Source organism: Aulonocara stuartgranti (genome assembly GCF_965226115.1).
Source record: "Aulonocara stuartgranti genome assembly, chromosome: 3".
Taxonomy (NCBI): domain Eukaryota; kingdom Metazoa; phylum Chordata; class Actinopteri; order Cichliformes; family Cichlidae; genus Aulonocara; species Aulonocara stuartgranti.
The window spans coordinates 32,591,759-32,607,125 of record NC_138941.1 but is presented as its reverse complement, the minus strand read 5'-3'; the positions used below and the strand labels follow the sequence as shown (position 1 = coordinate 32,607,125).

Sequence of the window (15,367 nt, the reverse complement as noted above, 5' to 3'; positions counted from 1 at the left end):
GAAATGTCCCCAGCTCCTCACAGTCACTCCACAAAATATGCACATCAACAAAGACTGTCGAGCAGATGGTCATTCATACATACACACCTACACAAACTTCTTGTACTTTCAGTCGCAACTTCTATCAATCCAGCTACTGATCACAAATACATTCACTTCCCTTTTAAACCTATTAAACATATTGTATTACTTTTAAAAGGACTCCCAAACCTTTTCTAAGTACTAAAATCATTATTTTACATTTTAACATGGAATTCCACATTTTTAATTTCATGTAATTATAATAGCATTCATAGATGGCCTTACCCAAAACTCCTTAGAACAGGTGTACAGAGTGTAATTTAATAGTTTAAACACGGTTTTTGGTACAATAAGTGAAACACCAAATGAGCCTGAACTGGCTATAGTTCTCCAACACTGATATCTGGGAATGAGTTGCTAACATGTGTGAACACAGGGATCCTTTTACACATGAAGACTTTAAAACACAGCTAAGGCTGTCAGTGTTTCTAAGTTATTAGTTTTGCTTCCATGAATCTTTCAGTGTGGCAGCCTGAGAAGAATTTAAAATTCTGAAAACATTAAGAAACTCAGATTAAAAAATAAAATGTTCTTCTTCTTCTTTCAACTCCTTCCATTAGCATAAAAAGAACAAAAAGGTGCAGAACAAGAGGCAGTTGCTGTACTTCAGCATCTAGCCAGGAATACAAAAGAGGAGTGAGAGGAGCATAAAGAGGACAATCTTTTTAAGTAGCAGGTCGTTTCAGATGCAACATTTCCATCAGCTCAACAAACATCAGCAAACACAATCTTTGAATAGAATAGAATAGAATTCAACTTTATTGTCATTGCACATGCACAGGTACAGGGCAACGAAATGCAGTTTGCATCCATCCAGAAGTGCTTTAGTGATATAGATATATTACAATATATATTAGCAATAGTATAGATATGTAAGTATATTACAGAAATGGGTCTATTATGGTATGTTATAATGTACACGGTATGAAGTATGTTGTGAATATTCTATAACTATAAGTATGTACAGGCTGTAGTGAGTACAAGCTATGTACAGGCTATGAACAGGATATAAATATGAAAAACTATACAAAATATGAAATAAATAACTTTACAGAAATCTGAGATATACAGCTATACAGAAATGGGAACTATGCAAGTTGTAACAGTTGTTGGATTAAAGATTATTGAATGTACAGAATGATTATTTACACAGAGCTATACAGTAGTGCAGTTAAGATAAGTGAGGGTGTAGGTAGTTTCTACAGAGGCTATATAAAGTGCTAGTGGTTGTGAGTGGTGGTGTTTGAAGTGTGCTGCTAGTGAACGGTCCAGCTGCTGTTTTTCACTCAGAGATGGAGAAAGATAAGAAAGACAGGAGAGCAGAGGAAGGAGAGAGGTTCGATTTAAAGGTAAGGACTGCTGAGTAGGATTTGATAAACTGGAAGTTTAAATATTATATGTAAGTCCTCACGTTTTAAAATCACATATTGGATCTGTACATGTGACATTACATTTTTCAATATATTGAAAAGTGCTGCAAAACAAACTAAGCTAGACTAACTATAAAGGTTGCATGAAAATAATCTACAGTTCAGTACAGGATAAACTGGCTTGCAGCTCGCAGTTTAAAGTAAAGCAGTGTGTTGGACTGGTGCACGGTGGTTGTGGTGCTCATGGTGAGAGTTGGGTCACATCAAGTGCAGCTGAGATGATTTTGAGCTGACGATGCTTAGATTTATTCACTGAGTACCCTTCATACTGTTTAGTATAAACACAAGATAAACAGTGTGCTGTCAGTGTAGATGATGGAAATCAGCCTGGACAACTCATAAAACACCTGCTTACTTCTTGTTAAATTCAGGTGTGTAAATCCACAAAGAGCAATAAACCTCAGAGCCAGTAGCGGTTTTAGATACGGGCGACACGGGCGGTTGCCCGGGGCGGCATCGTGGTGGGGGGCGGCATCACGGGCATCGGCAAAATAAAAATAAAAAATTGCTCCTACTCATGCTGCCCCGACATCAGCCAGCGCATAGTGGGAATGGCATAGGCACGGATCGGTTTTCTATCGCCCATTTGCTGGGTGTAAGAGGACGGTGGGGGATTCTCTGGCTGGCTGGAACGGCATCTAATAACTAACTAATAACTAACTCGCAAAATAAAACAAAATAAAAACAAAACAACAAACACAAAAACACCAGACATTATGATACAGACTTATAATTTGCACCGATGTTTTTTCGAAATTCTATATGTTCAAAGTGAGCGCGAGAGCCCTCGGTGCGCCTGCTCACTGCCGAAGTCAAAGTAAACTTTATTGTCATTTCCGCTACATACAGTCCAGTATATAGAGAGACGAGACGGCGAGGCTCCAGTTACAGCAGTGCAAGTAAACAAACAATAAATATAAGAAGAGTAAGAAGATAAATATACACTTTAGGACTCGGGGTAAAGGATCAATAACAATTTAAAATTTACAGTTTGATGATTTAAAGTCTCACACACAACCTGTTGAAAGGGGAGGAGAGCCCTGCTGCTTCCAAATAGAGCACATTTCATTCATAATGTTGTAAATCCAAGCCCATTATGTATTCATGATTTGAATCCTGGGTTGTGTGAAATCCCAGAAATACACCTTAGACAAAGTGAATCTGTGAACTAAGGTGTAGGTCTCTTAGGTTATGTTGTGGCGATCCTCAGGTTGGGGAATGGGTGCTCATACTGGAGTGCAAAATTAAAACCAATGTAAGATGGACACGAAAAGTTCAAAGCCATCAGGTGCTCAGTTTAGAAAAAAGAGAAAAGAAGAGGAGGAGAAACGAGCAAAAGATGCAGGTAAGCAGATGTGTCATTGGATAATGGCAGGTCATCCTGAAACAATCAGAATCAGAATACTTTATTAATCCCTAAGGAAATAATGTGGATTACAGTTGCTCCAAAAAGAAATGGTAAAAATAGCAACAGTAACAGACTAAACTCCAAACAATACATTATGTTACAGATTTTAATATTAATTAGTCATTGTCAATTGTTGATTTGTCCTGTTCTCATTGTATGACGAATTATGATGGCTGTTTGGTAGCCATTTGCATACAATGCATACTCTCCCTCTCTTCATATGTGAGTGTGTGTGTGTCTCTGGCGAAATTCAGTGTGGTTCTGACAACAGTTTTATGTTAATGTACAATCCTTGATATGTTTTATGTGTGTGTGTGTGGGGGGGGGCACTGCTCAGAGCACCAGCAGCCCAGATCAGCTGATCACAGCCTGTACACAAAGAAAATCTGCTGGAACTCTGAGTAGAAATTGTGATTCTTTTTCCATTGCTGAGCCACTACGACTGATTTTAGAGTTCTCCCACCTGCTGAACCCCACTTTAATAATAAATGAATATAACACAAGTTTCAATTAACTTTGGACAAAAATAGCTGGTAGAAAAATCCTCAGACCCGCCCCCTGGAAGAGCCCCACCCCGATAGGAAAGAGGTCCAAGCCCCCCCAGACACCCAGCACTTGCTGACAGCAAGTGCTTCAAAAACAGCACTTTGTTCTCCTGCAAACTGAATGTAAATTGATGATTTTGAAGGGAAATCCTCTTTCTTTCTGTTATTTAAACCAGTTAACAGAAGGATGACAGGATCACATCATATATGCAGTACTGTGCAAAAAATCTTTAGCCAGGTGTAATTGATTTATTAAAACACAGAAATACAGCATATAATGAATGTTTGCAATTCTAAGGAACTTCAAAGTCAATGATTAGCATGACAGAGCCTATGTTCCAGCAGTGAGATCATTTCTGATTCAGTGAAAAGTAGATGAATCAGCTGATGGTTCAGATGCATCTCTCAGGTCCTGTGTGGAGACTTTGCTAGACTTCTGTCTGTTTCTTAAAGACATGACTTTCAGATGCTATTCAGCTGGTGTAGATAGTGGGGTTTTTAGATCTGAAACATATTCTTTTGTCCTCCATTCATCCAGTTTCATGAGATAACTTTTTGGTACAAGGACTGGACTGAAAAAGACCGAAAAGAAAAACTTTGACAGAGCTTCAGAAAGCCTGGAGGAAAATCAGTGCTTGTTTAATCAAATGTAATAATACACATTGACCAAAATGTCCCAAAGTAAAGCGATCTCTCTGCTTTCTTATCAAACAGCTTCTGTCATAAAGCTTTGCAGCCAACCTTTACTTTGCCGCCATCTTGTGGCAGCAGCTGGCTACTGTTATTTCCACATTCGCATTTTGGTTTTCTGTTCAATCATATTTTAAAACAAACTCCTTGAACTCATTATTGGATTGAAGTACTATATGAAATATTAGTGTTAGGTAAGTCCCCCATTTCAGTTTATTAAATTTGATTTTGCTGACATGTCCTGGAGATTTACACTGACAGCAGGTCTGCATTACATCATTATGTTAGAGAGGCTGATGGAGGTGTAAACTCCCTCCACTACGGTGTGTATTGGATATGAGCTACATTTAATCACAGTTTTCTCATTTGTCTGAATATTTGAGTTGAATCAGGTTTCACTGTGTAAGTTGTAGATTTGTTCCCTCTGTGGAGTCCACAGCTCCATGAGTGAGCCGCTTCAATGACAGCTGGCACAAAAGCTCTGTCCTGACTGCTTTTAAAAACACAGTCACCAAGTCTCATCAAGAGTTTGACGATGACGATCAGAAAGTAAGCAGCTGTCTTTGTGCACTACGCAGCACACTCATCTCTGTTTGTACATTTGCACCTGAAACTGTGTTTTGTTCTGTGTGTGTCTGTGTGCGGGATGCCCACGAGTTCCTCGTCTGTGCTCCAGTGTGAGTTCTCTAAGCTGCAGGCAGAAGCAGCTGCCTTGGACAAACCTTCCATCTGTCCAGTTAGAGCTCACATTGGCTTCACAATGTTGAGCATACAGTTCTCTGTAATCCCGGAGTGGTGAGCTCGGACACTATGCTTGACATTTTCTCAGAGAGGACAAAACAACTATAAAGCACACCAGTCTGTGGTTGTGAATGTTTGCAATGTACTGTTAGATCAAGTATCATGTTTCACATACTTTATACAGTCACAAGGTTATACAAACCTTTTTGCCAACTCCGCAAAAGATTTAAAACAAATGTTATTTATGCATCTACAATGTGCATATGACTGAAGAAGTCACTTGGATGAGTGACGAAACGTTTCTTCCACTAAAAATGTCCAGATGAACAGAATCAACCTTTTGGGATTTACTTACCTGGATAACTGAGCATGCATCAAGACATATAATGTGCTTACATTTTTTAGATGTTGGAATTGAGTATATTTATTTTTTATGGTCACAATGATACTGATTGAAATACTGACCAGTATTCAGGTTTTTCAATTGTTGTGTCCATTCATTGAAGTGTACATACCTGCATATAGTGTGCCATGGCAGTCCTTTAAACATGGAAACTGATCTACTATTGATGATGCGAAAATTGCCTTTATTCCTAAAGTTGGGCTGTAAGCAAGACCAGTTGCATTTAATTGGTTAAAAAAATTGGATAAACAAAAACTTCATGTAAAATAAACAAACACAAAGAGCAGAAGCTTTGGGGGGGGGGGGGGGGAAAGAACCCAAATATCTTTAACTGATCCTCTTTGTCTTCATCAGCCCAGTGCACACACTTCAGGAGCTGCCACTGGTGTCATTTTACTTGGGCCAGCACAGCTCAGTGTCCCTGACGTTCTGATCAAGAAGCCCCTTTATGTACAAGAAATAATCAGCTTTCTCCACAGCGCTCCATTAAGTGTTAAATAAGTATCCGGGTCATGCATCTTTCATGTTTGGATATGTGCTCGTTTTCTTCAAGACTGGCAACCAAGGATGCACCTATGGATGTTCTAAAGTTAAATAATTAAAGTTAAAACCATTTCAGTGTCAATTAACATGGTCAATTGTTAAAGCAAAATATAACATTTCTCATTTTTAATTTTTATTAAAATGAATGTATTTAGACAGACCCAGCACACACTGGAGAGATTATATCTCTCAGCTGGCCTAAAGTGTTCCCAGGCTTGGGAACGCGTGTTCCCAGAACTGGATATGTCTAACCTTATATGGTCTTGGTGGCCTGTCTGGGCCTCTGGGTTATCTTTGCAAGAAAATTGGCCACTTCCTTGATCATGCTTATCATGATTTTTGTTTGTTTGATCTTTTTCATGTGGTAATGATGCATTTTCTTGAAAGGATACTTTCATTTCTGTTTATAGATTAGTTTCCACACAGAAATGGAAGAACTGAGGCAGCAAATGCAAAAGAGAGTCTGTGCTTTCTGGGAGGCACTTCTATATGTGGAGCTTCATTTGAAATGGGTCTAGTTTGTTAACAGGAAATCCACCATTACATGGGCAGGAAATGCTATCAGACAAAGAAACAAGACACATAATGGAAACAGATTCTGATAACATTACAGCTGCTACACATCATGCAAGTTTTCTCACAAGGAGAGAGGAAGAGCCTCACTGACAGAGTGATGTCTCTTACTGATATCCCCAATAAACAAAAGTTGTGTTGTATTTCAAATAAAACACTTTTTTCGAGAATATACTGCTGCTGCCTTTACAAACTGAAAACTGAGAAACACTACATTATAATACCAGCAGGCTTTGGACTTGCATACTGATAAATTCAAGATACAGCTGTTCATATTGCCAAGAAAACTATCCTCATTTACTGGAGAAAAAGTAAATGTTTCCACTGTTTTCATAATTCCATAATTATGAAAAAGTTATTATATTATACATTATGTGTTTTCCAGTTGACAAAATACAGGAACTATGGGCTAAAAAAATCAAGTTCTAAACTCCATCTATATGATCCAATCAGTAATATCAATTTGAGAATCAAAGTCTAATTAAAACATTTTCTTTTGTAATTCTTCTTCTTAAAGTTGGGCTGCAAGCAAGAACAGTTGCATTTAATTGGTTAATAAAATAGGATAAACAAAAACTTCATGTAAAATAAACAAACACAAAGAGCAGAAGCTTTGGGAAAAAAAAGAACCCAAATATCTTTAACTGATCCTCTTTGTCTTCATCAGCCCAGTGCACACACTTCAGCAGCTGCCACTGGTCAGAATCAGAATCAGAATACTTTATTGATCGCTGGGGGAAATTATTTTTTGTTACAGTGCTCCATTATAAACCAACATTAAGACAAGACAGACAATATGCTAACTAAGAATAGTACAATATATACATATATATACATACATACATAAGTCACTCATAAATAAATAGCTGGAAAAGAAACGTGTAGTTGTAGCAGTAACCAGTGTGTTAACTGGATGCGTTGTACAGGGAGATGGCCACAGGCAGGAAAGATTTCCTGTGTCGTTCAGTGGTGCTTTTCGGTAATCTCAGTCTCTCACTGAACGAGCTCCTGTGACTGACCAGCATGTCATGGAGTGGGTGGGAGGTGTTATCCAACATTGTCTTTATCTTGGACAGCATCCGCCTCTCCGACACCACCTTGAGGGAGTCCAGCTCCATCCCCACAACATTGCTGGCCTTACGGATTAGTTTATTAAGTCTGTTGGCATCTGCGACCCTCAGCCTGCTCCCCCAGCATGCAACAGCATAGAGGATCGCACTGGCCACAACAGACTCATAGAAAATCCTGAGCATTTTCTGGCAGATGTTGAAGGACCTCAGTCGCCTCAAAAAATAGAGACGACTCTGGCCCTTCCTGTAAAGTGCTGTGGTGTTTTTAGCCCAGTCCAGTTTATTGTCAATGTGTACTCCAAGGTATTTATAGTCCTCCACAATGTCAACACTGACCCCCTGGATTGAAACAGGGGTCAAGTGTTTCCTGGTCTTCCTGAAGTCCACGATCAGTTCCTTGGTTTTTGCCACGTTGAGCTGCAGATGATTCTGCTCACACCACGTGACAAAGGAGTCGACCACAGCCCGGTACTCTGTCTCATCATCCCTGCTGATGCATCCAACCACCGCAGAGTCATCAGAAAACTTCTGAAGATGGCATGTCTCTGTGCAGTGGCTGAAGTCTGTGGTGTAGAGGGTGAAGAGGAAGGGGGAGAGGACAGTCCCCTGTGGTGCCCCTGTGTTGCTGATCACCTTGTCAGACACACACTGTGGGAGACGTACATATTGTGGTCTTCCTGTCAGGTAATCAACAATCCAGGACACCAGAGAAGCATCCACCTGCATCGCTGCTAACTTATCACCCAGGAGGGTCGGCCTGATGGTATTGAAAGCACTAGAAAAGTCAAAAAACATGACCCTCACAGTGCTCGAGTTTCCACTCCAGCTTCCTCCTGTAATTGTCCTTAGCCTCTCTGATCTTGTCCTTTAGTAACACCTGGACCTTCCTCACCTCCTCTTTGTTGCCCCCTCTGAAAGCCGTCTTCTTCTTGTTGAGGAGGGCTTTGATGTCCTTAGTCACCCACAGCTTGTTATTTGGGTAACAATGAACAGTCTGAGCTGGAACAATGGAGTCGGTGCAGAAAGTTATGTAGTCTGTGATACACTCAGTAAGCTCATTGATGTCCTCGGCGTGAGGCTCACAGAGTGTTTCCCAGTTGGTCACCTCGAAACAGCCCTGTAGTTCTGTTATTGCCTCCTCTGACCACCTCCTAACAGTCCTGGTGGTCACAGGTTCCCTCCTCACAATTGGCACATAGCGGGGGGTGAGGTGAATTAGGTTATGATCTGACCTACCAAGTGGGGGGAGGGAGGAGGAGCTGTATGCATCCTGTCATTTTACTTGGGCCAGCACAGCTCAGTGTCCCTGACGTTCTGACCAAGAAGCCCTAATGTAGCTACAGTGAAAATGCCACACACAAAAACTGCAAAAACAACAAACCTTAACTTATTTAGTTTATCTACAAGAAATAATCAGCTTTCTCCACAGCGCTCCATTAAGTGTTAAATAAGTATCCGGGTCATGCATCTTTCATGTTTGGATATGTGCTCGTTTTCTTCAAGACTGGCAACCAAGGACATCCCGCTCAGGTGCACCTATGGATGTTCTAAAGTTAAAACAATTTCAATGTCAATTAACATGCTCAATCGTTAAAGCAAAATATAACATTTCTCTTTTTTAATTTTTATTAAAATGAATGTATTTAGACAGACCCAGCACACACTGGAGAGATTATATCTCTCGTCTGGCCTGGGAGCACTCTGGCGTTCCCAGAACTGGATATGTCTAACCTTATATGGTCTTGGTGGCCTGTCTGGGCCTCTGAGTTATATTTGCAAGAAAATTGGGCACTTCCTTGATTATGCTTATCATGATTTTTGTTTGTTTGATCTTTTTCATGTGTGAATGATGCATTTTCTTGAAAGGATACTTTCATTTCTGTTTATAGATTAGTTTCCACACAGAAATGGAAGAACTGAGGCAGCAAATGCAAAAGAGAGTCTGTGCTTTCTGGGAGGCACTTCTATATGTGGAGCTTCATTTGAAATGGGTCTAGTTTGTTAACAGGAAATCCACCATTACATGGGCAGGAAATGCTATCAGACAAAGAAACAAGACACATAATGGAAACAGATTCTGATAACATTACAGCTGCAACATCATGCAAGTTTTCTCACAAGGAGAGAGGAAGAGCCTCACTGACACAGTTATGTCTCTTACTGATATCCCCAATAAACAAATATTTCAAATAAAACACTTCTTTCCAGAATATACTGCTGCTGCCTTTACAAACAGAAAACTGAGAAACACTACATCATAATACCAGCAGGCTTTGGACAAACAAAGACTAACAAAGGCTTTGGAGTGTGTTGTTTTTGTTTGCGTTTTTTTTTTTTTTTTTTACCTGTATTTAATTCCTTTACAACTAAAATCTGGGAATTTAATCATATTATTATTTTGTTGTATGTCAGGGTTGTGCCAGATAGGTGTACGTTTGCATTGCTTGATGTTTGAAGCTGATAAATGGTAGGTCTTAAATCTCTAGATTATCGCATAGTGCCTGTTCTAGATCTAGCCAGAGCTCATCTAAGAGGGTGTGTTTTAACCATTCTGAGATGAACTGTAGCCTGTTGGCCAGGAAGTATTGTTGAAAGTTAGGTGACTTTACCTCAACACCTAGACAGAAAATGATCACACACACTTTTTAATCTTTGCAGCCATCATACTTTACTATCTTTTTCCGCTTCACTTTATAGGAATAGAGGCCCATTAGTTGTTTTTGTCACATAGAATACTATAAAAACCCTCAATAAAGCAAGAAACAATAACAGCATCATATTTTAAAGTTTTGTATCATGACTTTAGTAAGACTTTCCAAAAACCATCATAAATGAACTGTACATGATAGCACACTGCTTGGTATCATATTTATTAAAGTAATTAGGAGGAACTGTGTGATTGCGCAACAAAAATTTTGTCACGCTACTCTTTTCTGATTTCTGATTTTTTTCTGTCTGTGAACATGTCAAGTATGTTTAAAAACAAACAAAGATAACAAAATGAAAATGTACAAAACATAGTACTATTGTATTGTGCACATTAAATTGTGCATCTGATGTCAGTGATATACATTTTAATTTAGTTTTTTAGTTTTAAGTTTTAACAGTTTTAATGTCTTTATTCACATTGACGTGTTTCTACACATAAATCAACAACTGTCAGTTAATATGATTACCAAAGAGACAAAAATCTCAGTTTAGTGTTTTGTGTTTGCATTAGACCTGATATAACAAAGACAGTGAAAAAGTGTGACAAAAAATTTCTTGTCAAAGTTTATAGGTCAAGTGTACAGTTAGCTTTGATTTAGAAGCAGCACAGTATGAAAGAGAAGTTTTTCACATACAGAACATTTAATACCAGAGACAGACGCTGACTAACATGCTACAGTTCATCTTTATTATTTTCTAGTTGTGTTAGTGTTGCCATCACACTGCGTAGTTTCTCTTCATTGTCATTGATTTCTGCAGCTGTTGTCTCAAAGTACTTATTCATGTACTCCTTGCTGGCTCCCATGAAAGTCTTTAGGTCATCCATTAAATCCAACACTGGTGTAAGCAGTGATGTAGAAATCAACAATGGCTTCATAACTTCAGACCAAGGATCCATGAGACGTCGAAAATCATCAAAGATAGCTGGAACATAGGCTCTGTCTAAATTATTTTCAGCCTGGAAGACAAAAATAAACCAAATTTATGTAACAAAATATACAAAAATATGTAACTATGTGCAAAAAGACTTTCATGTAATGGGAAATTATGTTTGGTTTTAGTTGTTATAGCAATACATATTTTTCTGTTAGCACTCTGTCAATATCCATGTCCACAACATCGTTGACAGACTCACCTTCCTTCTTGCTATTTCCTTTTGTAAAGTTTCAACGTTTCTCTTCAGCTCCTCCTGCAAAACCAGAAAGAACGTCAACAAACACGCGCGTGAAACATGTAACGGTGACTAAATGAGCATTTTAAAAGTAAAGAGGAAAGCTTAACCATTAATCGGTCTGTAAAAGTGTTTAATTAGAAATTACATTCTCTATTAAAACAACAACAAAAAAAGAAAATTAATAACCAGTTTACCAGTTCGTCCTTGTTTATCAGTGCACTTGAAAGATGGAGCACACACAGCAGAGTCAAAATCATAACTATGCCTTTGGCAGTTGTGACACCACTCATGGTCAACTGTGCTGCTGCCATCAAAGTTTCTGAAAAACATAAGTATAAAAAGTCTAAAACAACAAGTATAAATAAGGATTTGTAAATAAATGTACAAGTAGAGATGTTGCATGAAAATCTGCCTGCAATATTTTTTCATGGTACAATGTTGCTGTTCTTACCTGCCAGTGACAAACGAACTGATGAATGCTGACATGAAGGACTGACACACAAACTCACACACAGAGTGGCCCCTCCTCTATGACACGGCTCAGCTGTGGGTGGGTCAAAGTACTTCTTTCATTTCAATTCCAAAAAGTCCCGTTCTGCTGTGGGTTCATACTAGCTGTCTGTCATCCTGGTAACAGGGTAAGGCTTGTCACTGTGAAACCTTAAACACCTAGTTAAAAATGTAATAAAGTAAATATTTGTCAAATACAGACAGCTTTTATTTCATTATATAGCGACATGTAAATGGTTTAAAGCAGCTCCACATTTATAACATTTGTATCTGTGAGTGTATGTTCAGACATTCAGACTGCAGACATTTCTGCATGTCTTGATCACATTAAAAGATCTGTCTTAAAAAGATTGTTGCACATACTTCCTATCGTTTTAGGTAAAAACATCTTCAGCAAATACAGTTTGAATACTCACTGTCACTAATGAGCATTGAGAATCAGAGTAACGTGAAGATCAACAACTGCTTTTCACAGGGACAGTATCAGATATAAGGATAAGGATAACTCTTTATTGTCATCGCACAGTTATAATTTGTACAATAGTACAGCAAAAGTGGAAACTGTCCCACGTCGGCACTAAGCAACTAAACACAACACAACACAGGAGAGTATTTATTGGATTTTTAAAAAGTGAGAAATGGTATGAACACAAAAGGTATGAAATTGTTATTGTTAATGTATCTTTATTTCAGACATATACAGCAAACCAATAGATACAAGTACACATGCTTGCATTTACATGTACAAATACATATGTAAATACACACATGTATGTGCTCAGACAAAACAACAACAAAAAAGAAACTAAATAAAATAGAGTCTAAATGACATGAAATTACAATATTAAGTCTGAAATGGAGTAGGAAGAAGTATGTACATACTTATTAATCCCTATCCCATGCACAACATTCTGTTAAATCCCACTATTCATTGTTTAATTGCTTTAAGAGTCTTTGGATTTAATTTTCCCCTCAATTCATCTTCTGTACATTTCCTGGTAACACATTGTATCTGGCTTTGTACATATTTTTTTTTTGCAGTTTTATATTTTATAAAATCCATAAACTTCTGAATTTTTAATTTCAAGAACAAATTCAAGAAAAGTTAGGAAGCAAGGTAAGACTGTCATCGTCTCCATTGTAAGTGGGCGGGGGAGGAAGCTACAGTTAGTACAAGAAGCATCAGCTCTGATTTATTTTAACTTTAGGGCTTGACGAAGAAAGCTCAAGAAAAAAATCTTCACATGATACAGATACATACAAATTACATACAAATGTATAATGTTTAAATATATATTCGAACATTAATGAATTATTGGTCAATATCAGTAAAGCAAAAGACATTCTCTGTTTACTGCAACATTGTGTCACATTAATTTAGTAAAGTTCCAAATGAATAACTTCATGGGGATATAAGCTCCTTGTCGCACCCAGCTTTTTGCAGCAAACTCATCTTCTTGTTTATTAAAGTTCTTAAATTCTTCAACATGTGCGAACAGATGTTAACGATTTCCTTCAGTGGTTTGGAATCAGGCAATAATCTCTTCACCATTTCCAGCTGATGAGCGTATTTCTCCAACATTTCCTCAACACCTGATGTTGATATTATGTACATGAATTTTGCCTGAATGAGAAAAATAAAAGTTTTAGCAGAATCACAAAAACAAATCACTAATTATCAGATCAGTAAAGGTATGCTGATGTTATTGGAGTTTTTTGTTACTGATGTAATGAATTAAACACTTTCTCAGTCAACGTGTGAGTAACATGGAGAGTTACTGACCCACCTTTAGCCTTTGTTCTTCTTTTATAGCTTTGTGCAGGGTTTCCTTGAATAGTTTCTGAAAATGAAAGAAGCAGAGCATAGTGAGTGTGACAGCCGGTTGAGGAACACATTGAAAACCACAGCAAAAGAAGAAAATTCTAACAAGAACATATTATATATGTAAAACTAATTAACAAAGGCATAGAAAACATTAGCATTTACCAGTTTCTCCTTGTCATTCAGTGAACTTGAGAGATCAAACAGTTTTGTGATTGTTTCCTGTCTATATTTGTCTTCTGCCTGATGGAAAAAATAGCACATTTAAATTTACTAGATTATTCTGCATCCTGTACACTGCAGTTACTATACTTTCAGCATATCACTATAGACAGTTCAATGTAAAATGCACTCATTAAGAAAATACACAGCAGATTTAAAAAAACTAACTTGGAGCCTAAGCAACTCACCTTCCGATTGTCTGCTTCTTTTATCGCTATCTTCATGTACTCCAGCATCTATAGTTCATTGCAAATAAAGAAAAAAAATAAAAGCAGTTAATGAGCTTGTAACTGTACATGTACACAGAAACGTGTAACGGTTGTATCATAAAAGAGAATTCAGCAAGAATGAATTCACCAGTTGGTCCTCGGGATACAATGAAGTTGAGACTGAAATGAGGCACAGCAGAGATAAGATGAGAAATAAGCCTCTGGCACCAGCTGGTCCCCGGGTTCTGGAAAAATCTGCTGCTGCCATCACTTGTAAAAGTGGAACAGTGCTCAGCTTGAGAAAAAGTTGAGAAAACAAAGAAATTTGGAACAATAGATTGTTAAAAATGTAATATATATATCTATTTTTTACCTGCTGTGTGAATGTATAAGCTGCTGTACCGTACAGGCAAAGACTGAAAACATAATGAGATAACATGCTGCAAATGCTTTGTATACGATGTGACTTAACTCAACCCACGTCTCACGTGTGAGCAGCCCTTTCACTTTTGTTTTCAACAAAGCTTTTGTGTTTGTCTCGTCTGCTTTATAGGAATAGAAGCCCATCATTTATTGTTATGACATACCATGACAAAACACGTTTTTCCATTGAGCTTTTAGGATGACACTTCATAATACTTATCATAAGTGGATTGTGAATTATTTTATATATTTTTATTAGTGTTTAATAAGTACTAGAAAAGTTTGGATTATATTTACTTATTTGAGTCGTTTCCTTTAATTAAAAAATTTAATTCAGTGTAACTCTCGACCTGCCATACTAGTTACATACTTTTAATTCTTTCAGTTTTGGAGAAGAAATAAAGTAATATTTACTATGTTTTTATAAAGCATAGAAGATGTAGAAAGAGTAAAAAAGAAAAGCACACAAAGAGCAGTTAGTGTGATATAATTTATTTAATCTAGGACAAGTATTCAGGGCTAACCTTCATTGTTGTTGTTGAGTATTCAAAGTTAAATAGAAGATCTATATTAACCAACAGAAGACACAAATAAAAGGGAACACAGTAAGATAACAATATTTGAATACAAGTTTCTGTTTTGTTTTTTATCAAAAGTTAGTAAAAACTACTTTTTTCTAAGTTTGAGTTTAATAAAACCATGATTATCAGTCTATTATGCAAAATGCAATAAAAGCTGCTTCCCAGTGAAAACAGCATAAACAACATACAGCTGTCATTTCTCTTACAGAAAACCATCATATTTAATGATCAGA

At 37.5% G+C, this 15,367-nt stretch overlaps 1 protein-coding gene across 1 annotated transcript; it reads right to left on the bottom strand.

Moving 5' to 3' along the window:
- Positions 1 to 13,201: 13,201 nt before the first annotated feature.
- LOC309703449 (uncharacterized protein) lies at positions 13,202 to 14,579 on the bottom strand. Its single transcript, XM_082528257.1, has 6 exons — positions 14,504 to 14,579; positions 14,279 to 14,400; positions 14,110 to 14,157; positions 13,865 to 13,942; positions 13,665 to 13,718; positions 13,202 to 13,501 (listed from the first exon to the last, which is right to left on the bottom strand). Exons 2-6 carry the CDS (start codon positions 14,396 to 14,398, stop codon positions 13,280 to 13,282), a joined length of 522 nt encoding a protein of 173 aa, XP_082384383.1. The 5' UTR covers positions 14,399 to 14,400; positions 14,504 to 14,579; the 3' UTR covers positions 13,202 to 13,279.
- Between the last annotated feature and the right edge of the window lie 788 nt (positions 14,580 to 15,367).

Coding starts and splice junctions, on each gene's coding strand:
- LOC309703449 (XM_082528257.1), bottom strand. CDS start 14,398: ATGGCAGCAGCAGATTTTTCCAGAACCCGGGGACCAGCTGGTGCCAGA. Junction 13,943..14,109: donor AAGAAGCAGACAATCGGAAG/GTGAGTTGCTTA, acceptor TTTTTCCATCAG/GCAGAAGACAAATATAGACA. Junction 13,502..13,664: donor AAGAAGAACAAAGGCTAAAG/GTGGGTCAGTAA, acceptor TTTCTCATTCAG/GCAAAATTCATGTACATAAT.